The sequence below is a fragment of the Cenococcum geophilum genome, assembly GCF_001692895.1.
Source record: "Cenococcum geophilum 1.58 unplaced genomic scaffold K441scaffold_82, whole genome shotgun sequence".
Classification (NCBI taxonomy): domain Eukaryota; kingdom Fungi; phylum Ascomycota; class Dothideomycetes; order Gloniales; family Gloniaceae; genus Cenococcum; species Cenococcum geophilum.
Window position 1 is genome coordinate 634,803 of NW_027137640.1, and position 26,089 is coordinate 660,891.

The 26,089-nt window shown below is 33.5% G+C and overlaps 2 protein-coding genes across 2 annotated transcripts; one reads left to right on the top strand and one right to left on the bottom strand.

Moving 5' to 3' along the window:
* Nucleotides 1-5,467: 5,467 nt before the first annotated feature.
* Nucleotides 5,468-7,138, bottom strand: K441DRAFT_670432 (FAD binding domain protein). Its single transcript, XM_067650280.1, has 4 exons — nt 6,687-7,138; nt 6,514-6,637; nt 6,346-6,467; nt 5,468-6,295 (listed from the first exon to the last, which is right to left on the bottom strand). The coding sequence occupies exons 1-4, from the start codon at nt 7,116-7,118 to the stop codon at nt 5,585-5,587; spliced, it is 1,389 nt and encodes a 462-aa protein (XP_067497172.1). The 5' UTR covers nt 7,119-7,138; the 3' UTR covers nt 5,468-5,584.
* A 4,310-nt stretch (nt 7,139-11,448) lies between these two features.
* On the top strand, nt 11,449-11,766 carry K441DRAFT_593016 (uncharacterized protein; the record flags this gene model as incomplete). The annotated part of the gene is made up of 2 exons (XM_067644907.1): nt 11,449-11,593; nt 11,621-11,766. Coding segments are annotated over 2 exons (291 nt in total), but the record flags the coding sequence as incomplete, so codon positions are not given.
* Between the last annotated feature and the right edge of the window lie 14,323 nt (nt 11,767-26,089).

Here is a 26,089-nt window from a genome sequence, read left to right on the forward strand (position 1 = left end):
GGGTCTGCACGGGTACTTGCTATTAGTAACAATAGGTCCTCTATTATATTTACAACCGGCGTAGAAAAGGAGTCTTCTAGCTATAGCGAATAGACTATTTCACCAGCCTTAATATCTACTAGGAGAGCGTTAAGGGTAACTATTTAGAGGCGTTTAGGGTCTAAAGTACCCTAGATAAACTATCTAGAACGGAAGCTAATTAATAGATCTATTTCCGCGAGCTAATCCTATCTAAAAACTATATTATAACTATTAAATAAGCCGCCCTAAAAGGTCTGCGGGCCAATAGTATAAGAGGTACCCTAGAAGTCGCTAGTGGTAACCGTTAGATTATAAGTATCCTAGATTGTTATCTAGTTACTATTAAGGAAACGTGTAATAGGTTTATATAAACGTAGCGCGTAGCATATAGGTAGGTTAAATCTACGGACAATATCTTAATTAATAAGGTTAATTTAGCACCTATTATTATATAAAGCATATAGGCGGACTTCGCCCTAGGGCGTATCTATTACAATATATACTATAATGCGTTTCTTCTCTCCCTCTATATTAGGCCCTAGTTGCAGTTAAGAGAGATACGCTACTAGGGCTTCGGGTTTTCTAAAGCCTAAGCTAACTTCTTTTTAGCCTGCTTCTAGTGTTCCTTATAGTGGCCGCCTGCGGTCCTTTAACTCGCCTACGTAGCACTAGCGTCTAGGGGGTCCCCTAAGCTATCCAGCTTTTAGGTAATCTCCCTAGGAGTTTACTTAGAAAAGCGTCGCCTTTTTTAGGTTCTGTTCCCTAAGCCTAAGTCTACGGAGCCTATACTGCGACCGCGCTTTATACGCGATAATTTGCCGCTGCTACTTATACGATCTTCCGCAAGCTTTATAGTATTAAGCAATTGCTCTACACAGCAGATTTCGTCAAAGAGGTCTTTAGCGGTTCTTACCTGTTAGGTAAAGTTCTAGCGGAAAAGCTCTACTTATAGGTGGGCTGGAAGATATAAGAACTAAAAGTCTACCTATTGTTTAGGATTAATAAAAGGGGTATATAAGAAGAGGTCCTCTAAGCTACATATACGGGCTAGGAAGACATTAAACCTCTAGTTCTCCTTTATAATAGCCATATAGTATATTATAGCGTTATTAAAGCGTCTTACTATAGGGTTCCTAATCTGGTCTTAGACCATAGTCTTAAATTTATCCTATAGTAAAGGACCTTTGTCCTTAGTGCCTAACCAGCAATAAACTAGTTAGGTAATTGTCTTCTCTTTTATAAGACCTTCGATGGCCCAGCGCGTGCGTCGCTTACAGTTATAGTCAGCGTTATTAACCTCGAATCGGTTCTTAACTATAGTAATCTACCGGTCGAAATGCTATTAAGTAGTACCACTAATATCGGGTAATGACTTTTTGACTAGGGTGTTAAGATTTATTCGGCGTATGCGTTCGCTATATAACTTATACTCTTTACTAGAGAGGCGACAGGAGGGCTTTATTAAATTAATAATGCTCCGTAAGTTAGCTATTTTCTTAGCCAGCTTATCTAGCTCCTTTATATCAGCAGTATTAGGTGGGACGCTAGTAACCTTACTAAGCTCCTATTAAGCCTAGGTATATAAGTTAAACTAGTCTTTAGCGTTTGTAGATGTCTAATCGTTTTAGGATTTAGAAAATAGCTTAGATGCTACTAGTATGCTTCTAGCGGTTTTATCTACACTAGATCCTAAGGCGTTCTACAGTTATATCGCTAGCGTATTACTATTAGGTATAGGCGTCGGTTTTCTTTTTAGAGGTATTATAGAAAAATTGAACTGGCTATCCTCCTAAGGGGATTGGTAAGGATTTAAATATAAGGTAAGGATGTAGATAGGGAGTCCAATAATAGAATAATAGGTATATTGTATAGACAGAGACAAATCCTTAAGGGAAAAGGAGGACTCTATGTATAAGGTAGGAAGGGTTTTCCCTAGGCATGTGCAGAGCACGTGCCTCACGGGCGAGTCACCCCTGGGTTGCCCCTGGGTCGCCCGTACCTTACGGCTATATAATTATCTACTTAGGTTTCACCTAATAGGTTCTAGTTAAATCCCTAATTAGATATATTAATATATTTCTCTAGTATTTCTAGCTTAGGTAAAAATCTTAAAGCTACCTCTAGCGCTTAATCTTCTAATTAGCGTAAGTAGGACTAAAGGGGTTCTAGCTACTTTCTAGTAGCGTTATAGCTATTATAGAAGGTATTTATATATTTCTTAGCGTTGCTAGTAACCATAGGTATATAAGAGTTTTTAAGCTCCTAGTGTATTTAGGTATTAGGGCTTATTTAGCTATCTTACCTAGGTTTATATTATTATAATCTCTTACTATTAAAGGGACCTTCTTGCCTTAAAGCAATAGCTATTTATAGGGTACCTATAGAGTTTCTATTTTAGTTATCGCAAGATTTTTTTTAAAAAAAAATAGTAGATATAAATAAAAATGTAAATAAATAATCTAGTTCTTAAGCCAGCTGCCCTTCTAAATAAAGTAGAAAGGATTTAAATATAATGGGACTTTATAGATAGGGGGCTATATAGTACAATTATAGAAATAAATAAATTATAGAAAAGATAAATCCTTAAGGAGGTAAGGCCTAAAAGTGTAGAGATTATATACTATAGGTATATATCTCTAGTACGTAACTAACAGCTATTTAAGGAGTGTCCAGGGGATGTCCTAAGGGCAACTTAAGGTAACTGTAATAATATCCCTTATTAAAATACTGTATTTAATAGAAGGGGTAAAATCTAGACCTAACCTAGTACTTTATGTAAAACTTTATAGGCTATCTTTAAAAGCTTAAAGATTTTTATAATTAATACTCTAACTTACCTAAACCCTTAAAGTATATAAATAAGTAGATAGAATACTAGTATAATGAAGACAATAAGCTACTAGAAGAGTATAGAGATAAAAACGCCCTAAGGCTTTAATTCTATCAAATTCTACTAAAGTCTGTCAGCACTATTAATACCTTAAATATTTAGCAACTTTAACTAGTAGTTAAAGTTATCTAATTAATTGGATTTCTGCTAAGACTTTTAGCTACTATTCTTTTTAATATAGTGTTTCTATATAACTTACGGCCGCCCTATATACTTAGCCTAGACACGCTTATATCTCCCTTTTTCCTTTATTTTATAATTTAGTTTAGCTCTATTTCTAATAAGCTTAAAAGTAGGTTTTTCTTTAATAAAAAAAAGGGGGTAGGAGGGGTAGGAGGTAATATAACGGCGCTAAGGCGCGTTACCTACTAAATTCTACAGCTATACTACTATATCCTATAACCCTATAATTAGCTCGCTTTCTACTAGCGCCTTAGTATTTTGTATAAGCTATAATAGGCTTTATAAATAGGGGGTTATATAATATAATCATAGAGGAGATAAATCCTTAAGGAGGTAATGCCTCTAGGATTAAAGAGACTTATATTATAGGTATGTACCTTTAATACGTAACTAATAACTATCTAAGGGATATCTAGGGTTTGCCCTAAGGGCATCCTAAGGTAACTTTAATAATATCCCTTATACCCGCCGATTTAAAACCTCTATATAATACTACTAGATCAGGCTCTATAAAATCGGCCTTTATACCTCTACGTAGTAGAGCCCAGAAACCTAGTAGTACTATTAGTATTTTATTAGGATTGTACTAATAAACTATTAGAGTAAATGTAGAGATATATATACGGCAGCGCATCGCGAACGCTACGACGTGACAGTAATAGGGAAAATTTTCTTATTAGGAGGGTGGGCCCTAGTAGAGACTTACAAATACTATTAGTTATAAAATATTAGGAACTTGCTAAGAGCTATGACGTATATATTTACCCCACTATTAAAACAGCACACCCCCTATGACCCTACTATTATAGCTCCGATATATATAAATAAGGGCTTATTTTATAGCTCTACTTTAAGGCTATAAAATAAAGTTTTATTTATATAATTTAAAGCCAAATTAGTAAAGCTATAGGGGGCTACCTTACTAAGGCTATAAAACTTAAATTAAGGCTCTATACTAACTAATCTGGCCTCTCTCCCCTTAAAAATAAGCACCCCCTATAGCTCTACCAATTTGGCTTTAAATTATATAAATAAAACTTTATTTTATAGCCTTAAAGTAAAGCTATAAAATAAGCCCTTATTTATATATATTGGAGCTATAATAGTAGGATTATAGGGGGTATACTATTTTAATAGTAGGGTAGATACGTATATTATGGCTCTTAGCGAGTTCCTAATATTTTATAACTAATAGTAGCTAATATAACCCGGATCTCACTTAGTACCCTATATAGAACTTTATAGGTAGTCCCTGTAAGCTTTAGAAGTTTTATAGCCGTTACCCTAATAAACCTAGATCGCTAAAATACCTAGATAAATAGATAGAGTGCTAGTATGATAAAACAATAAGTTACTAAAAGAGCATAAAGATAAGAACGCCCTATGGGTATAATACAAACTATAAAGCTTAAGGGCAGGCTTTTGCGGAGAGGAGGAGGGGTAATATTATAATACTAGTAGAAAATAGCACAACTTAGTAGAGAGCTATAGTTATATAACTAGAAGATTATATAAAACTCCGAGTAGCGCTACTTGTCTTTTTCTCCTTTTTTTCTCTTAAGCTTTAGATCCTCGCTTATAGACAATCCAATTATAGAGGCTTACGCGCCCCTCTTACTATACTTGTGCCTTAATTAACCAAGTTGCTAATATATATTAATCTACCTAGCTTTATTCTATTGTTAGCAATATAGGTACTTAGCTATAAGTATAATACTAGGCTAAGCGCGTTATTAAATATAATAAATAGGGGGTAAGGGACCTAGGCTAGGGGCCTAGAATAAGATATTTAGTTTATCCTATTATTTCTTTAGAGTAGAAGGTTATATAGGACAAGATTTATACTATAAGCGAGGTGACTATAGGTGACATATATACGTATATAGGGTAGAAATGGTAGGTATATAGTAATTTATAGCAATCTATTAAGTTATAGAAGTATAGTATAAGTAGTATATAGGGTAAAATAGACAATTAAGGACTATTAAGTCTTAAAGCAGTTAACCTAACGGTATTTTTCTCCCGTTAATGTAGTACAGGTATACCTAGGGGGGGTATATACTATATTACCTCTTACGTTTCTTTTAGAGGTTTTTTATACCTAACTTATTAGTATTCGTCCGTATAGTCTATAATTTAAAACCGCATTAGATATTAAGTAAGAATAAATAATAATAATATTACTAACTTAATAAAATCCTATAATTGCCTAACGTTATATATTATAATATTATCTCTAAAATCTCTTATATAAAACCCGGAGAATTATTAAAACCTAGGCCTTTAAAACATAGAGGACCCGGCTTAGAATTTCGGTCAGGATCCGGATCTTCCGAATCCGGTTAGGTCAGGATTTACATTTTGGACGGATTGCAACCCTAGCAAGAACTTTTGTTATCGATCTCCGTACATGCTCATGAATACATATTATGTACACTCGAGTCTCTTTCACATGAAGATTGAGAACAAAGTAATAATTTTGAGACATTTTTAGATTTTGACATTCGCGACCCACTCATGGACGTTCTCTAAGCCATTTACACCAGATATGTCTCCAGCATCCAAGTATCCACAAATTGTACCAAGAGGATCCCACTTGCGGCGTATGTCATGAAGCCTAATACCTTCTTTCTCTCCCCAGAATCTCGTTCCTCGAACCTGAAAGTCGGAATCTCCGAGATACGCACCCTCCGAGTGGATCTCAACACCTCTCATGATGTTCTTCACCCAGTTCTGGCACCGCTCATCATCCTCTTTATGCTCCCAGACGGTATAGAGTGCGAAGTAATGGTCGCTTTGCATACTCAGCGCCATATTTTCGAGCGGACACCTACTGACAGGTGCCATAGAATACCAGAGAGCAAATGCCTTTCGCGATGGCAGTGTAGTAAAAGCCTCTTCCAAAATCTCTGAAACATTAGCGTCATTGCAAATATAAGCATTGTCGGCGGTGTAACGGTATCCTTCTGGACTCGCTCTAGCTTGATCATTGTATTCCTGTTCAAGGCTTGTTGATTTACAAAACCAGTGACCCACAGTTCCAGCGGGATGGCTGTCCTCAGCTCTTTGGAGAGCCTTTAGTGCCGCTTCCTCGCTATTCTTGAAGGTAACAAAAAGAACTGTGATGTGAATCTCATCATGACCTGGAGGGTAGCTTGATACCGCGGCGATTTCAGTGTCGCTGTCAAAATCGGCAGTAATCTAAGCTAGAATTTAGATCTGTATAGAGGAAGGGCTATGCATTCTCTTACGCTAAGCACCCAATCCATGGCCTTACGATAATCGCTCTTTGGGTAACTATACGCCGAGGAACGCATGTGGGAGAAGCTTGGACGGCTCTGAAGGTAGAAGCGCGTGACAACTCCAGGGAAACCTGTGCATGTAAGCATAGCATGCGGCCAAAGGGAAGGAAAAATTACCAGGACCAGCGCCACGAGCGGCCCAGAAAAGCTCACTATTTTGATCTGCACCGCAGTGTATGAACGAACCATCTGCGGTAACAACATCGATGGCAGCAATACTCTGACACGCCCAACCCCAATTCTATTCTAAATGAGAAGAGTGCTGCGGAATATCTCATATTAAGACTGGCCTTGCAATTCCACCCCATGCCACCTTGTAGGAGAAACCCTCCTAGACCGACATCAGGGCAATGGCCACCTGCAAACATGCGGCCTTTTTCAGCTAGGAAGCTGTTGAGCATCCGGCCGGTCGTACTTGGAGAAGCTTTAACAATGCCCGTCTTTTCGTCCAGGGAAATCTCGCGGAAATTTCCAAGATCGATGAGAATGGCATCATCTCGAACACTCCACGCTGCCCAACTGTGCCCTCCGGAGCGGACAGAGATGCGACATTCCCGCTGAATTGCCAGAAGAACTGTATCTATGATATGTGATGTGCAGGTAGGCGCGACGACAGCAAGTGGGGACCTCTCAGGTCTGCGGTGGTTGAAGACGCGCCCAATGCGTGCTTTCTCATATTCCTCGCTGTTCGATCTCCAGATGATTGGAAGCAATGAACTCATTGCAGCAAAAATGACCCGCGTCTTAGAACTACTAGGAGACGAGAGGCGGAGAAGGAGAAAAATAAAGATAGTCGGTGATAGAAGCACGTGATGGCGGGGTATTGTTGCCGTGAACTCGTGCCGGAGTACAGTGCTAAGACATTAACACAACTTTAAATAATCGTATAACGCCGTAGCAATTAAATTAAGCTAAATTAATATATAGATTATTTAATTATAATTAATACTTTATCTGCTAGTCGTCTGCTTTTTTTACTACCTTTAGCCTTTACTTTATACTATTAATTAAGGGCCGTATAAGGCCTTAATTAAGGGCTATCTACACCTCCTTATATACCTTAATTAAACGCTTTAGATTCTCTATACTTTATTTTATATATTTAAGCTCTAAATAAAGCTTAAGAACCTTTCTTTTTAGTGCTAGCTAAAAATATTTAATTAGGTTTAAATTAGGTAAATAAAAGGGGAATTTTAAGGTCTAAACGCTATACCTTTTTAACTACTCCCTTATAAGTTTTAATATATAAATTAGAGCGTTATCTATTTAGTAGATATTTAAAGGCTTATAGATTAATATAAGACTATCTTTTAAGGCCTAAATATAGCTTTAAGCGCTATAGCCTTCTTTTACTACTAAAGGATCCCTTTCTATAGTAATTAACTTTAAGTAACTATTATACTAAAAGTAAGTATAGACTATTTATATAAGTTTTTTTTTATTAGATACCTCTTTAATAAATTTATAATACTACTTTTATAGAGACGTTTAAAAGACCTAAATAGGCTTTTTTTAAGCTATGTTTATAAGAATATTTATTAAAAAACTTAACTTTTTTTAAGAGAATCTTTTATACTTCTAAGCCTAATAAAGCCTTAATTAAGCTGCCGCTAGTATTAGCGCGCCAGTTTATAATATAATGTTTTTTTAAAAAGATAGTATATGTCACGGCACTGACCTAACGCATACTGTTTCATACTATCTCGTACTGTTTCCTACTATTAGCCGGCCCACCACTAGTGACTTAGCGGCCGGCCCTACTATTTGTATATAATACCCCCTTTCTACCTTCTTCCCCTCTTTATACCACAACGTAGTTATTTAGTCTACTTTATTGCAGCACTATAACAGTTTGTAGTATCTTTAATTTGCACCCCGTTATAATTACTAATTCCTTATACCCTAGCCAATTAACCTCCGCCCTAGAGTAATCGCAATCTATGCGCGCCTCTACTAAAACCGACACGTCCCTAGCGTAGTCCTAGAATAATCCTTAGTTTTTACCTAGCGCCTAAATAGGTAACACTAATAATGCTAAAATAGCCGAAACCTAAAACCCCTATAACGTCTTTATAAACCTCTTTATAAAAATATACCCTAATATTACGTAAACAATCTGCCGCTCCCTACTATACCCTAAGACCTTTAAGCCTAGTAAAGCTTACCTTACCCTTATTAACTATACTAACGAGTTCCTTAATAATATTAAAGTAGGACTATAGTATATATATAATATAAACACCGCTAATAAGAAAGCTAACGAAAACCTTAGTACCCTTATTACTTCCTAGATAGGAACTATTAACTCCTAAGTAGAGACTATTGCCGTTCTAAAATAATTAACCCCTATAATAACGGTAGTAACCTAGCGGAAAAAACGGAGATCTAAAGACCCGCCAATATTCAGCGGAAAAGGCACCCTATTAGAACGATAAGCTAATTTTAAAACCTAGTATATTAAGATTAAGGGAGTCTTTAACTGGGACTGGGACTACTTTAATATAGTTTAGTCCTAGATCCTTTATATCTCGGATATACTAAAGGATAAGGCCTATAGGTTTATTAAGTAGGGCCTAGAGCTTATATATAAGAACCTAAGCAACATATCTGCGTAGAAATGGCCTACTAAGGAAGATATGCTTAAAGACCTTACTACCTACTATAAGGTCCTTAATATAACCTAGGTTGTAAAGAATAAGCTTAACTATTTCCCCTAGGGTGAGCGTAATTACTAGTCCTAGAAGGGAGAGCTTAATAAGCTAATAGTCCGCGCTAAAAAATAGATAAATAGAAGGTGGACCTACTCTAAAAGTTTATCTCTTTAAAGATAGAAGAGCTAGTACTTAAACTTGCCTATAAAATTAATAATAGCGACTATATAGGTTAGAGTAAGTAAATAGATATATTTGCTAAAAACCTTATAAATTATATATACCAAGCCAACCTTAAAAAGAATGCTAACCACTGCCTACCTACCTAAGCCCCTACCTCTATATTAACTCTAACCCTAGCAGTAACTAAAGAACCTATAAACCTTAATAGAATCTTAAATACGGAGCGTAAGCGCCGCGTTAATAATAGACTATACCTTACCTATAGCCTGCCTAGCTACTAAAAAGACGCCTATAACCCCGCTAAGATAGTAAACCCAGTTCTAATACCACCCCGTTAAATGACGTAAACTAATAACCGCGGATATAGCGACTGTAGAGTCTATTATAAACGCGGCAACCGCGGAGCCTATTATAGCCTCGGCGGATACCCCCCCCCCTTTAACCCTATAGCTTAGTTACTCTAAACTATACCCTATATAGGAGCCTAACCCGTTAATAACGCCTAGTATTAGTAATTCCGCGCTAGCGAATATAAACATAGCTACGTTATTAGCGAGGTATTGTCTTTCTATACCCCAACTAAGACTAAAACTAATACCGCTAGCTAGATAGACATTAGACCGCCCCGCTAAAACAGCTTTATACCCTAGTCGTTAAAACGTAAACCTTTAAACTAAGTTATATCTAAGGGTTTAAACTATATAAGGAGGAAGACGAGAAGATTAGGTCCCTATTATTAGATTAATTAATCCTTTCTATTAGTAAGCTACTATTTAATCTTAGATTAGTAAATAGTAACAAGAAATTAATCCTTATTTAAACCTAACTCTTTTTATTACGTAACCTATACCCCTAAGTTTATATTAATATAGTAAGCCTAGTGGACTCTAGTAGTACTATAATAGCATTTGCCGACATAGAGTCTATTATAAGAAAGTATAATATTATAACTAAGAAGCTGCTAGTACCTAGGTCACTACGCCTTATAAACAGTATCCTATCTTCGCTTATTACGGACTACTTTACTACCTAAATATTAATCGGCCTTTATACTAAAGCTATACTCTTTTTTATTATTAAATTCTCGCCTACTACCCTAATTATCCTAGGTATGCCCTAGCTTTAGAAGTATAAGCCCCGTTTTAGCTTTAGGAAACTTAAAATCCGCTTTAACTTAAACTACTACTCTAAGCACTACCTCTTATAGGGGATAACTGATAGTAGTAGGGACGCCCTATATAGATACTTAGCACTACTAAGCCTAGTGCCTAGGACTATATATAAAGCCCTAATAGTAGAAGACGTTCCTAATAAAGGGGAGCCTATATAGCTGCAAAGAAACAAAATAGTAGAAGACTGGACTACCTTAGTACTTAAGACTAAAATAATAGGCTAGCTAGCCCTACCAAGACTAAGAAAGAAGGTCCGCTTTATACCGCCACTACTAAGAATCCAACCCCAACCTAGGTACTATTTAAACCCTAGCCGCCTAGCCTAATACTTAAAATTAAGCTATATACTATATATACATACTAAAGCCCGCGTTATAGTAAGGACTAGTTATAAAACTACTAAGACCCAAATAATAGAAACCGCGCCACTATAACGCCTAACCTTATATCTATCTCCCGCGTATACCGTATAAAGCTACCGCCTTATTTCCGCCCCCCTAGGCTAACTAAGCCGTACTAGCCTAGCTATAGCACTAGAGAACTAAATACGCCCTAACCTAGACAATATTAAATACTCTTATACTATTAATTTTACCTAGTTCTATAAATAAAAAGACGTAAAGGTAATAAGGATCTATATAGCGGAGCTAGTAGAACTAGTTAAATAAGATAAACACTAATAGCTACTTAAAGAGCTGCCTATAGGCCTAATANAAGTACCAAACCTATTAGAAAGGTCTTTCCGCTAGCTAGTAGAAGGCAACTATATAATAAAGAAAGCCTATAAAGTACTCCCCCCCTATTTCTATAACTTTCTTAAAATAAATCTAAAAACTAAACCCGAGCTTTTATGTTAGAAGATAGTTAATACTAATATTAAAAATTTCCTAAAAGGCAAACTAGGATTAACCCGCGAAGATATTCTATAATGCCTACTAAAGGAGTTTTGTAAATATATTAAGCACTTCCTTCCTAAAAATATAGATAAGCTACCCCCTTACTAACTATAGGACTATAAAATTAAGATTACCCCTAGAAACTAGGCCCCGTATTATAAAAATAGACCACTCTTACCTACTAAACTTAGGTATGTAAAGAAGTGGATTAATAAGATACTGGATAAGGGTTTTATCCGTAAATTAACCTTACTAGCTACTATACTACTCCTCCTCGCCGCTAAGCCTAGTGGCGGTATATAAATCTACTATAACTACTAAGGCCTAAATACAGTTACTATTAAAAATTGGTACCTACTGCTACTAATCCGCAAGACACTTAACGCACTCTATAGTGCTAAGTACTTTACTAAACTTAATATAATTACTATATTTAACCGGATCTGGATTATAAAGGGCTATAAGTAGCTTATAGTATTTATTACCTAGTTCGGACTTTATAAGATACTAGTTATACTATTTAGCTTCTATAATACACTTACTATATTCTAAAATTATATTAACTATATTCTATATAACGCCCTTAATAACTACTATACTACCTACCTTAATAACGTCCTTATTTTTTCTAAAATATACGCTAAGTGTTACGGACGCTTTAAGTACGATGTTACGACTACTAGGAGAGGAGTTGGAAGAAGCTAGTTGGTTAATTTAGGCACGGTCCATAATGGAACCAGTAGAACCATATAACGAGGAATGGTAACCGAGGTTACATAACATGCTACGTATTAAACAAGAGGAACGAGAGGAACTTATGTACCTTACGTATAAGACGTACATTACGTATAAGAAGGATTTTATAGGAGTACGGTTATGTATTTAAGACCCTTAGTCCCTACCTAGATAGTTCCTTCCTTATAGTGATTCTCAGAATATAATTAGAGTTAATCTGTTAGGCAACCACTCCACCAGTTATTATTACGTTATTAACTTACTTGCAATACCTATATACCTAGCCCATTAACAGAACCCACCGTAGTTCTTACTATAAGGTTCCGTTACACAATCACTACCACGGTTACGGTTTTAATAAGTCAAACAACATGCCACCAAAAGCAGCCACCACAACGCCATTAACAGCGGCAACTACGCCAGGATTAGGTAACGACACTAGTATAGCAAACACTAACTTATAACAACCTATGATAGTAAAACAGTTATAAACAATAGTTAATTAGTTAACGGGAGATAATATAGTACTCAAAAATAGGATTAATGGGATAGGAGCAGCAAAGGTTAAGTTACTATCAATTAAAAGATTCTTAGGAGAAAGATTAAAGTTTAAAGGATTCCTTATGTAAATACACTTTAAGGTTACACAAGAAGGAGTAAAGCTAGCAATAACTATAGATTAAGTAGCATATGCAGGATTGTTCTTATTAGGAAAAGCACTTAAATAGTTTAAGCCTTACCTTATAGAGATATAAGTAAACGGAATAACAACAACAAACTAAGAAGTACGGTTTATATTTTTAAGCTAGAATAGATTTATAGAGCAACTTATATAAATGTTCGGGGACCCAGAAGCAACAACTATAGCGGAAAGAAAGCTTTAGGACCTAACGCAACAGACTTTAGCAATTAAGTACACGATATAATTCCAAACGCTAGCTATATAACTTAAGTGGAATAATAAGGCGCTTATAGCATAGTATAAATAGGGACTTAAGGCTAAAGTCTAGGACGTAATTATTCTAATAGAAGATACGGATACCCTAAGGGAATTAATAGATTAAGTAATTAAGATTAATAATAGGATCTTCTAAAGGGAATAGGCTAAGAGGGGCTAGGACAGAGTTCCACAGTTATATAAGACGTAGAGCACGCAATAACTAAAGCTAAATTAGAAACTATAGTACGGCGCAGAGCTAACGGACCTAAGTAGTACTAAAGAAACCTATAAGAGAGGGAGTAAGAAACTATAGAAACCTAAAGGTTAAGAATTAAGTAATTATAGGACTAAGGAGTATAGGCCAAACCAAGGATCTTAGTAGCAGAAGACGTTTAAGCGGACTCTACAGCAAAAATAATAGTTTAAAGAAGGAGCTTGCATAAATTATAGAAAACAGGGTTATTTCGCCAGAGACTATAGAAGTAGTTAGAGTCATTATATAGTAAAGGGAACTAGACTAGCAGTATATGGCACACATGTATAGAGGGATAATAATACGCTGCAAGGAACAAAAGAATGTTTAATTAGAAGTTTTGCGTTTTGTTATAATAACGCATGCCAAATTTATAAAGACGCTAAATATAGTGTAAGCTATTAGCTATAAGAGCTAGAGTTAAAAGAACTTAAAGGAACTAAAGAGTTAAATAAAAAATAAGATTGACTCTATAAGCTAGATTAAGATATTATAGTAATATACGGATAAAGATTAGTAATAATAATAATAGAGTTAGAGTACTTATTAATTAATAGCAATAAGAATAGTAAAAGAACTAACTAGGGGTATCTAAACCTTAATAATATAATAAAAGTAGAGACTAAGACCACCATAGAGCAAGGTTTAGTAACGGGTATTATAACACTATTAGATATGGTATCTATCGCTTTATAAGACGGAAGGAGTAATATCTAGAGATAATTAAGTAAGCAGACGACTGCTAGTGCTAGCTCACCACTTAAAAAAGGCAAAAGGCCAAAGGCTTAAGATTCTTAAGATAAGATAAGGTAAGCTTAAAGACCTATAACAGACAGAAACCAATGGAGTAGAGCAGCAGCTTAGTTTAAAGACATACAAATAAGCTCAGGATAAGAATTCCTAACGGTATAAGACTCTTAAGACGAGATAAGTAAGATCTAGGACTCTTAAGACGAGATAAGTAAGATCTAGGACTCTTAAGACGAGATAAGGACACTAGTGAAGCCTAGTTAGACTAAGGCTGGAGCTAAGCTTAAGTTAGAAGTAAGCTTAGGATTAAAGAATCTAAGGGGTTAAGAATTTGGGGTATAAATTAGGATACCTATAAGTAAGAGGTAAGGAGCTTCTTTATAGATTAGAGAATCTGCAGCGCAAATAGTAATTAGACTAGGAGATAGATATATAGACCTAGAAGACTTACTAAGGGAATATAGTGTTTAGCCTGAAGATTAAAAAGTTAATACCAAGATTAAGAAGTATAAAAACTTTAAGGATCTACTTATAAGACGCGACGTAAAAGAAACTATAGAGGAATTTAGGGCAAAAATTACCTTATAGTAAGAACAGAAACTAGATAAGAGATCTAGCATATTAGGATATACAAAGGATAGAGCACTAGTATAAAAAATTACCAATAGGCCTAGAATAGGCACACTAAGAGCAAAGTGGCTTATTAAACTAAAATAAGAAGAGGATCTAGGGATTTCTACTAGGTTCGAAGAATAATATACTAAAGGCTATTACAATATAGTAATAAAGAGATATTTCCTTACGGACGAGCCGTATATACTTAAGCAGCTATACTAAAAGTGGTATAAATAATGACATAATAACAAGTAGGAAGATTTCTATATATAGTTAAACAAAAAAGTTATCTAAGACTACCCGATTATAGAAAAGGCTATAACTTATATTAAGGGGGCCTTAATTATAACGTTAAAGGATCTAAAGAAGCAATTAGAGGACTAGAGAAGTAAAAGACGCGTTTTAGTACCTATAAACAAAGTTACAACGCTTAGATTAACACAAGAAAGGTTTAAACTTAAGGATGAGGATAAGCTAAGAGTTAACCTAAGATATTAAGCATATTATATATTGTTATAGATAGCATGCATAAATAATGCGTGTAATATGCATAGAACACCAAAGGACAAAAATTAAAAGTATCTAATAAGGATATATTGGATGACGGATAAGGCGAAATATAGAAACGCTAAGTATATATATAGTTAGCACTTAGTGGAAGTTTAAGAATAAGGGGACTTAATACTTTAACTAGGAAGATTTCTTACGGAAGAATACCTAGACGGACGATAATAGTGGGAATGTTTAGAGAACACCTATCTAGAGTATATTAAGGACAAAAAATAAACTAAGTATTAGCCTAAGTTAGACTAAGTATAAATAAGATCTAGTAGCTAATAGTTAGGAAAAGTAGAGGCCTATGGGACTAGAGGGAGCTAGTAGTAGAGCCTTAGACCCTTAAAGGAATTTAAGGATAATACCTAAATTTACAAGTTAAATAGCAAGATTAACAGTTTAAGGCGCTAATAGATAGTGGAGTAATAAGGAACTATATCTTGCTAATAGCAGTTAAAAGAATAGGATTACTATATAGGCAGAAGGAATATCCTTACCTATTAGTAATAATTTTAGAAGATCCGATAGCCTATAGAGGGGGTATTATTAATCTTAAAATAGGACCTATTTAGTTAACTATTAAAGGAAGATAAATTAAGATATCATTTAACATATTACTATTAGGAAATAATAAGGCAATATTTAGAATGCCTTAGTTATAGGAATATAATCTAAGGATTAATTAGATTATAGGTTAGGTCGATATTAGAGATACTTAATGCTATAAGATGTAATAATAAGCTAAGCTAGTATGGTACTAAGTAGGAGTAACCTACAAAGAAACGGAAAAAGGATTAAGTTATATACTAAAAAGATACCACAAATATGGTAAGAAACTATAGTTACCTAAAAGTAAACAGCTGTTAGAGTATATAGCATAGGACTATAAAATAGAATTAGAACCAGGAATAAGTCTAAGGTTCTTTCCAATCTATAAGCTTACTAAAGAAGAAGGTAGAGCATTAAAAGAGTTTATTTAAGAAAACTTATAAAAGGGATATATTAGACTATTGCAGTTATTAGCGGGTTATCTAGTACTATTTATACTAAAAAAGAATAGCAAACTAAGGATATATATTAACTATAGATAGTTAAACAGCATCACCAAAAAGGATAGGTATCCTTTACCCTTAATTAGCGAAATCTAAGACAGGATAGGTAATGCGCAAATCTTTATAAAGATAGATCTAAGATAGGTGTACTATTAGATTAGGATTAAGGAAGGCAGCCTTTAGGTTAAAGGAAGAACTATATAAACCACTAGTTATGTAATTCGGGCTTATAAATATACTAGTAACGTTCTAGAAGCGTATTAATAATATATTAAGAGAACACTTAGATAAATTTATTATAGTATACCTTAACGACATTATAATCTACTTAATAACTAAGGAAGAATATGGGGAATATGTTAAATAGGTTTTAAGGAGACTATAAAAAGAACAGATGCTAGTAGTAATTAAGAAATATAAATTCTTCACCAGAAGACTGATTTTGTTGGATTTATTATTAAACTAGGCCAACTTAGCATCAATCTAAAGAAGATTAAGGCTATAGTGAATTGGTAAGAACTAAAAAACGTTATATAGTTAAGATCGTTTCTAGGGTTTTGTAATTACTGTAGAAGGTTTATAGCTTAATAGTTAAAGGACATTAAGCCGTTTATAAGGTTAATAAAAAAAAGAAGAACTATAGGCATAGGGAGAGAAACAGCGAGAACTCTTTAAAAAAGTTAAAGAGTTATTTACCCAGGAGCCAGTTCTTAAGATTTACTAACTAAAACTAGAGATAGTGGTTAAAATAGATGCATTAGACTTTGCACTAGGAGTATATTTTATATAAAAGTATCTAGATGGATGGCATCTAGTGGCATACTATAGTTAAAAGATAATACCACTAGAGTTAAACTATAACATCTATAACAAGGAGTTATTAGGTATAGTTACAGCACTAAAAAAATAAAAAGCATTCTTACAAGGTATAAAAAAACCATTTATAGTTAAAACGGATTATAAGAACCTAATAGGATTCCTAATAATAAAGGAACTTAATTAAAGATAGGTTAGATGGGCAGAGATGCTTATAGAATACTATTTTAAAATTTAGTATACTAAGGGAATAGAGAACGTATAAGCGGATACTTTAAGTAGAAAGACTAAACTATAAAATAACGATAAGCCATTAGGGGCTTTACTACGAAAAGACACAGACGGATTGATTAGGTATAATTATTTAAAGATTGCAGTAACTTAAGAGAATAAGTTAGAAAAAGTTTATAAGATACTAGAAAGCTTTTAGGTATAAAGGATTCTAGAAGTATAACTAGAAGATCTATAGTTAGATATATACGAAAACCAAAAAACAAAGTATATCCCAAAGAGTATAGCAGAGTAGTTTATAGAGGAATTCTATAAGGAACTAACTTAAGGACATAATAGAGTAACGGGCTTAGTATTAAGACTCTAGGAGGAGTATATTATTAACGGAATCTAAAAGATAGCTAGAAAGGTCACTAAAGAGTATCTAGATTGCTAAAGAAATAAACTAATAAGGCATAAGCTATATAGAGGGCTACAACCTATTAAAATACTAAAGAGACCATGGGAGGTTATATTATAGGACTTTATTATTAAGTTACTAAAGTTAAGAGATCCTATTACCGGACAGAATCATAACGCGATTCTAGTAATAGTAGACAAGCTTATAAAGTAGGAATACTTTATAGCCTATACGGAAGAAATCTCAGCAGAAGATATCGCTAAAATCTATATTAAAGAAGTGTTCGTAAGACATAGAACACTAGGTAAAATTATATCGGATAGAGATCCAAGATTTATAGCAGTATTTTAGGAGGTATTCTTGGCAGAATAAGGAGTTTAAGTAGTAACTTCTACCGCGTATTATCTGCAGACAGACAGTTAAACAGAAAGATTAAACTAGACACTAGAACAGTATCTAAGGCATTACGTTAATTATGCACAGAATAATTGGGTATTGCTATTACTAATTATACAATTTACATATAATATAACACTATAAGAAGAAATAGGTACGTTACCATTTAAGGCGAATTACGGATATAAACTAAGGACATTATTATCGCCACGTTAAGTAAAGAAGATAAGTAGTAGAGCTAAGTAAAGAATAGAGACTTTAATAAATCTTTATGCAAACCTTACGGAAATAGCTAAGGTAGTACAGTAAAGAATAAAAAAATACTACGATGCTAAGAGATCTAAGGGACCAGATCTTAAGGAGGGAGATAAAGTATGGCTACTATACAGAAATTTTAAAAGTTAACAACTAAGCAAGAAGTTGGATTACGTCAGACTAGGACCTTTTAAAATTACATAGAGAATTTCACCAGTTACGTTTAAATTAGACCTACTAGCCAAAATAAAAATCTACCCTATATAGTATATCGCAATGCTAAAGCCAGCGCATGGGAATGTGGAGCTATTAGCCTATGAGGCAGACATGTATAGAGGACAAGAAGAAGACAAATAGCAAGTTTTGAAGATTGTTAGCCATAAGGACATTAACAACGAAACATAGTACGAGGTTAAGTAGATAGGCTATACTAAGACTACCTAGGAGCTACTAGAGAATTTAAGAAACGCTATAGGAAAGGTATAGGAGTATTGGAGGAAAATAGGTTAGGCAATATTAATAAGAAAGGAGTATTAAAGAATAAGTTACCTAAGGGGGACCTAGGAAGAGCAACTGCCGAACTACTTAGAGTTGTTCCCTTTATTACAGAAAGAGAGTTAGTTCTCTTATTACCCAGTTCCTAAAGACCTTGTTCTATAAGCTTCCACTCCTTAGAATAAACCTTCTTATAAACCTTCTTAAGACGAAGCAGTTAAGTAGACGCCGTAATGCGAGCATCTAGGGCCTTCTGTTCCGCATCACGAGAATATTTTAACTTAGTAAGGGCTTAAGACAGTTTACTATCTAGCTGCGCAGCAGTAGATTAAACACGAGACCCTAAGATAAATTAATTAGGGAACTAGATAACTATTAAGGGTAATAGGTCGCGCATATTTAGCATTAGAGGTAGAGCGAACGTCATAGGACAAATGAATATTTGCTTTAGTGCACTCTAAGCAAGAGAATAGTTGTTGCGAAGAAGGACTTGCCAATGTAATATAAACTAACCCCTCTTTTATATAACGAGAACATAGAGACGGTATAATCTTACTAAGAGATAATATCGCAGCAATAGTACGGGCACGACGTTGGGCGTGTAAAGAAGAAATTGCTTTAGGTATAATAAGTAATAATATTAACCAAATTAATTAGACGGATCTTATACCTCTAGTAAATAACTTAGAGATATTTTAAATCTTTAAGGACGAAGATAAAAAGGAGGGAGATAGTGTTACGGACGCTTTAAGTACAATATTACAACTACTAGAAGAGGAGTCAGAAGAAGCTAGTTGGTTAATTTAGGCACGGTCTATAATGGAACCGGTAGAACTATATAATAAGGAATGGTAACCAAGGTTATATAATATACTACGTATTAAATAAGAGGAATAAGAGGAACTTACGTACCTTATATATAAGACGTACATTATATATAAGAAGGATTTTATAGGAGTACGGTTGTGTATTTAAGACCCTTAGTCCCTACCTAGATAGTTCCTTTCTTGTAGTAATTCTTAGAATATAATTGAAGTTAATCTGTTAGGCAACCACTCCACCAGTTGTTATTACGTTGTTGACTTACTTACAATACCTACATACCTAGCCCATTAATAGAACTTATCGTAGTTCTTACTACAAGGTTCCGTTATACTAAGTATACTAAGTATATAAATAAAGTCATCTAAAGACTCGGTAATACTAGACTTTAGATTAATATTAATAAGTCTAAGTTCTACTTTACTAAAACAAAATACCTTGGCTTAATTATCTTAACTAATAGCATAACTATAGACCCTAAGAAGGTATAGGCCTTACAGAAATAAAAGGACCCGATATTAATTAAAGAACTATAACAATTTCTTAGCTTCGCGAACTTCTACTAATAATTTATTTATGTGACGGCGCTAGGGCACCGCCCCTACGACGTCTACATACAGCCTAGTCAGGGGCTCGCTTAGAGGCTTGGCTCGTGTATATAGACCTGTCCTTTCCTCGACCTCCTTCTGCTCCTCAGCTTAGTATCTTCGTAATACAGCATTCGTTCAAGCTTCGGTTCAGAGGCATTTGTTCGAGCCGTAACAATTTAAGGCTACTCTACTATCGCTATACCTATAATAAAACTCTTAAAGAAGGATATTAGATAGCTATAGGGACTAAAATAAGCTAAATCGTTTAAGGCCTTTAAGGGAGCCTTTACTTTAGCACTAGTATTAGTATACTATAACTATATAAAGAAAACAGTGGTAGAAATAGATATATTAAATTAGGCTTCCGGCGGAGTCCTTTCCTAATATAATAATAACGGAAAATTAAGGCCGGTCGCATTCTTTTCTATAAAGTACTTTACGCTAGAGTATAACTATAAGATCTATAATAAAGAACTCTTAGCTATTATTAAGGCTTTAAAGGAATAGCGTCCTAAGCTATAAGGGACTAAGAAGCTATTTAAAATTATTACCAACTATAAGAACCTATAGACGTTTATAACTACTAAGTAGCTAAATTAGCACTAAGTCTAGTAGGCAGAGTTCCTTTTATAGTTTAACTTTATAATTATATATAGACCTAAAAGCAAAGCTACGCTCCCTAATACCCTAAGCTAGCTACTAAGAATAAGGTCTAAGGACGCTAATAATAAACACCTCCGCTACTAAGCCTAAGTCATTATACCGCCCTAGAAAGTTAACCCTATAATCTTAAAAGAATTACTATATAAGTCCCATAATTATAATAACGCGGAGTTTATAGCTGCTTTAAACCCTAAAATAGCTAAAAAGTTACTAGATAAGTTAATCTAGCTAGGATACTAGAAGAACAAACTTGTAAAAGATATAGTAACAGCCCTACGTAATTGGAAAGCTCGCTATTAGCTAAAAAAGATTAAGAAATTACTTCGTTATAATAAATTAAAATATAGTATTATTAACAGATAGATTTACTTCTACTAACGTCTCTTTATCCCTAATACCCTAAACCTCCACCTAGAAGTTACCTATTACTTTTATAGTAGTAACCCTACTAATTACCCTAACTAGGTTAAGACTTTTAACCTCTTAAACCAAATATACTAGTAGCTAGGAATCTCCTAGTTTACGGCTACCTTAATTAAAAACTATACCCTATATATTTATACTAAGACCCCTTATTCTACCCCGCTCGGTTTTCTAAAGCTATTAAAATTACCTACCCGCCCATAAACCAATATCTTAATTAACTATATTATAACGCTACTAGTATACTAACGCCACGGCAAGGCATATAAATATATCCTTATTATTATAGACCACTTAACTAAAATATAATACCTTGTTCTAGTAATAGGACTCTTAATAAAGGAGCTAGTTAATAGCTTTATTAATAACGTATATAAGCTCTATAATATACTAAGCACGATTATTTCTAATCGCGGCATATAATTTATTAGCGACTTCTAGTAATAACTAAGTAAACGCCTTAAGACAATCTTGTGACTAAGCTTAGCCTAGCACCTAAAAACGGACGGCTAAACTAAAATTATTAACGCTGCCGTAAATAAATACCTTTATACTTTTGTTAGCTTTATATAGGACAACTAGGTTAACTACCTACCGCCTACTAAGTTTGCTATAAATAACTAAGTTAACAAGAGTACAGGCATCTCCCTATTTTTTGCAAACTATAGCTTTAACCCTTACCTCAAAATCGAGCCTACTAGCCCCTACTTACTAACACTATTAATATAAGTAAAGAAGGAGTTCTTCCACGCAGACTCTATGGCTAACTGCTTTAAGCGGATATTAATACAGCTTAAGGCCCTAGCCTAGATTTTATAGTAACGCTATAAAGATAATACTAATACCTATAGGAATAAGAGCGCGTTATTCTACAAAGGCAATATAGTTATAGTTAGCTTAGAAAATATAAAGATAAATAGATTTAAGAAGAAATAGGACGATAAATGGGACGGCCTATACCCCGTACTCGCAGTATACTAAAAGGTAGTTATAGTAAACCTTCTAAACTACATCTAAGTAAATAAATCCTTTTATATATTTAAGGTCCGCCTTTAGGCTACTAAAGAGATCCCTAGCTAAGCAAATATTAATACTATAGAGCGCCGTAATATATAAGGACGAGTGGTAGAAAGAGATAATAACGGCAATATAGAAGATAAATAGGAGTTTAAGAAAATCCTTAATATATATAACGAAGACCCCTAGGGCCTAACTTATAAGATTAAATGGAAATATTATAAGGATATAACCTAGTAGCTAAAGGAAAACCTAAAGGGTTATAAACAAGCTATATAGCGCTTCTATAAGTAATACCCTAAGAAGCTAAAAACCCCAGACTAGGTATAAAATAAGGAAAAGTCACGCTAAGGTCATAGCTGACCACCGTATTAAAATTTGTGGTAGTTAAGATATTATAGAACTTTAACCAACGGTTAAAGTTATTTAATTAGCTAAATTCTTGCTAAGAAACGCTATGCGGATTGATTTAGGTAGTAGTATAAAGTTCTACCAACCTTACTTACTAAACTAACCAATTAGGATTTTCTATACCCGGTATAGAAAATCACTATTAGCTTAGTTAAGGGTAGTAAGTAGAACTAATATCTTTGCAGTAAAAAATAGGCAACCCCGTATACTGCCTATTTTTAAGTTATCCATTTAGTTTAGGGACTAAACTATCTAGGGGAAAGGAGTACTGTTACGGCACTAACCTAATGTATACTATTTCCTACTATTAGCTAGCCCACCACTAGTGACTTAGCGGCTAGCCCTACTATTTATATATAATACCCCCTTTCCACCTTCTTCCCCTCTTTATACTATAACATAGTTATTTAGTCTACTTTATTACAGCACTATAATAGTATAAAGTTTTATATAAAATAGTAACCCCTATAATTTAGTACTTAAAAGCTATATAGTTAATTTAGAAGTATACATATACAATTTAAATAAATTAACGCTTTTAGTATTAGGTAAGCTTTTTAAAATCTTTAGGTCTTAATAGAAATTTAAGTATATAGTAGTTTTTCTATTAATTAATTATATTATAAATAATTAACTAATTTATATAATATTTTATAGTAATTTTAAGTTTTAAAACCCTAGCCTTTAATATAGTAATAATTTTAGCTTTTATAATCTCTAAAAGCTTAGCTCTAGGCCTTCTATTTTTACTAATTTTAGTATTAAATAAGCGTTATATTATAGTATAAAAAGGCCATAATCTTTATATTAGAATTTTAATAATTGCGATTTTATATTTATGTTAGGAAACTATAAGCTTTGCAGTGTGTGGAATTGAATAAGTAACTTAATTGTAAATTTATGGAAATCAAGTGATATAAATATATAAAAGTAGACCCCGAACTCCAAAGCCTATAACTCATTTCTAACGTATCTGAGACATACGAGGGTAGTGCTGACGCAGGTGAAACAGGGTAATATGCAAGGTCTGGTAGTCGGTTATAGAAACTAATATCTTAGCACTATAAGCCCGCGTACCCCCTACCAATATTAAAACTATATACCCCCTATAGCCCTACTAATATAGCTTTATAGTTTATAAATAGAGGCCTATTTTATAGTTTTATTTTAAGGCTATAAAATAAGCCCTTATTTATATAATTTATGGCTATTTTAGTGGAGTTATAGGGGGTGCTTATTTTAGGAGGTTAAGGGTTAAATTAGTTAGCGTAGAGCCTTAAATTATGTTTTTTTTAGACGTTATAAAGCACCCTATATAATTCCACTAATATTAGTCCAATTTATATAAATAAAGGCTTATTTTATAGCCCTAGAATAAAGTTATAAACTAGGCCTCTATTTATAAACTATAAAGCTATATTAGTAGGGCTATAGGGGGTATATAGTTTTAATATTAGTAGGGAATACGCGGGCTTATAGTGCTAAGATATTAGTTTTCTAATATAAATATAAAATCACAATTATTAAAATTCTAATATAAAGATTATAACCTTTTTATACTATAATATAACACTTATTTAGTACTAAAATTAGTAAAAATAAAAGGCCTAAAGCTAAGCTTTTAGAGACTATAAGAGCTAGAATTATTACTACGTTAGAGGCTAAGGTTTTAAAGCTTAAAATTACTATAGAATATCGCGTAAATTAGTTAACTGTTTATAATATAATTAATTAATAAAAAAACTATTATACGCTTAAATCTTTATTAAGACTTAAAGAGCCTAAAAAGCTTACCTAATACTAAAAGCGTTTGCTTATTTAAATTATATATATACACCCCTAAATTAACTATATAGCTCTTAAGTACTAAGTTATAAGAGTTACCGTTTTATATAGAACTTTATACTATTTCTTTAAAAAAAAACACTATATTATAAACTGACGTGCAAAAAAAAACCAAAGCTAACGCTAGCAGCAGCTTAATTAAGGCTTTATTAGGCTTAGAAGTATAAGGAATTGCCTTAAAAAAGTTAAGTTTTTTAATAAATATTTTTATAAACGTGGCTTAGAAAAAAAGCCTATTTAGGTCTTTTAAACATCTTTATAAAAGTAGCATTATAAATTTATTAAAGAGGTGTTTAATAAAAAGGATCTTATAGATAGTTTACGCTTACTTTTAGTATAATAGTTACTTAGAGTTAATTACTATAGAAAGGGATCCTTTAATAGTAAAATATGGCTATAGCGCTTAAAGCTATATCTAGGCCTTAAAAGACGGTTTTATACCAATATATAAGCCTTTAAATATTTACTAGATAGATAATGCTTTAATTTATATATTAAAACTTATAAGGGAGTAGTTAAAAAGGTATAGTATTTAAACCTTAATTTTTTTCCTTTATTTACCTAATTTAAATCTAGTTAAATATCTTTAGCTAGTACTAAAAAGAAAGGGTTTTAAGCTTTATTTAAAGTTTAAATAGATAAAATAAAGGATTTAAAGTGTTTAGTTAAGGTATATAAGGAGGCGTAGATAGCCCTTAATTAAAGCCTTATATAGCGCCCAATTAATAATATAAAATAAAGGCTAAAGGTAGTAAAAAAAAGTAGACGGCTAGTAAATAAAGTATTAATTATAATTAAATAATCTATATACTAATTTAGCTTAATTTAATTACTGCGGTGTTATATAATTATTTAAAGTTATATTAATTTTAGTAAGAATTTATATATTAGGAGACTAATATCTTAGCACTATACTCTAGCGCGAGTTTACGATATTTTGGCAATAATAGTATAGTAACATATAGCCGTTCTTAACGGTAAAAATCACTAAGCTAAAAGAGCCGCATTATATCCTACTTGTGACGGCTCAAACCATCGAACAAATGTCTCAACAGAGACTTAAACAAATGCTTGCAAGATCAAGCGAACGAATGCTGTATTACGAAGATATTAAGCTAAGGAGCAAGAGAAGGTGGTGAGGCTACGTCTATATATACACGCCAAGTCTTAAGCGAACCCCTGACTAGGTAACGCGCTCCAGCGCCGTCACACTACTAAAATTTATATATAGGGTGTTACGGACGCTTTAAGTACGATGTTACGACTACTAGAAGAGGAGTTAAAAGCAGCTAGTTGGTTAATTAAGGCACGGTCTAGAATGGAGCCAATAGAACTATATAATGAGGAATGGTAACTAAGGTTATATAACGTACTACGTATTAAATAAGAGGAATAAGAGAAACCTACGTACCTTATATATAAGACGTACCTTATATATAATCAGGATTTTTTAGGAGTATAGTTATGTATTTAAAGAACCACGGTCCCTACCTGGATAGTTCTTTTCTCCTTATAGTAAATCTTAGA

Coding starts and splice junctions, on each gene's coding strand:
- K441DRAFT_670432 (XM_067650280.1), bottom strand. CDS start 7,118: ATGAGTTCATTGCTTCCAATCATCTGGAGATCGAACAGCGAGGAATAT. Junction 6,468..6,513: donor CGCTCGTGGCGCTGGTCCTG/GTAATTTTTCCT, acceptor TTACATGCACAG/GTTTCCCTGGAGTTGTCACG. Junction 6,296..6,345: donor CCATGGATTGGGTGCTTAGC/GTAAGAGAATGC, acceptor ATTCTAGCTTAG/ATTACTGCCGATTTTGACAG.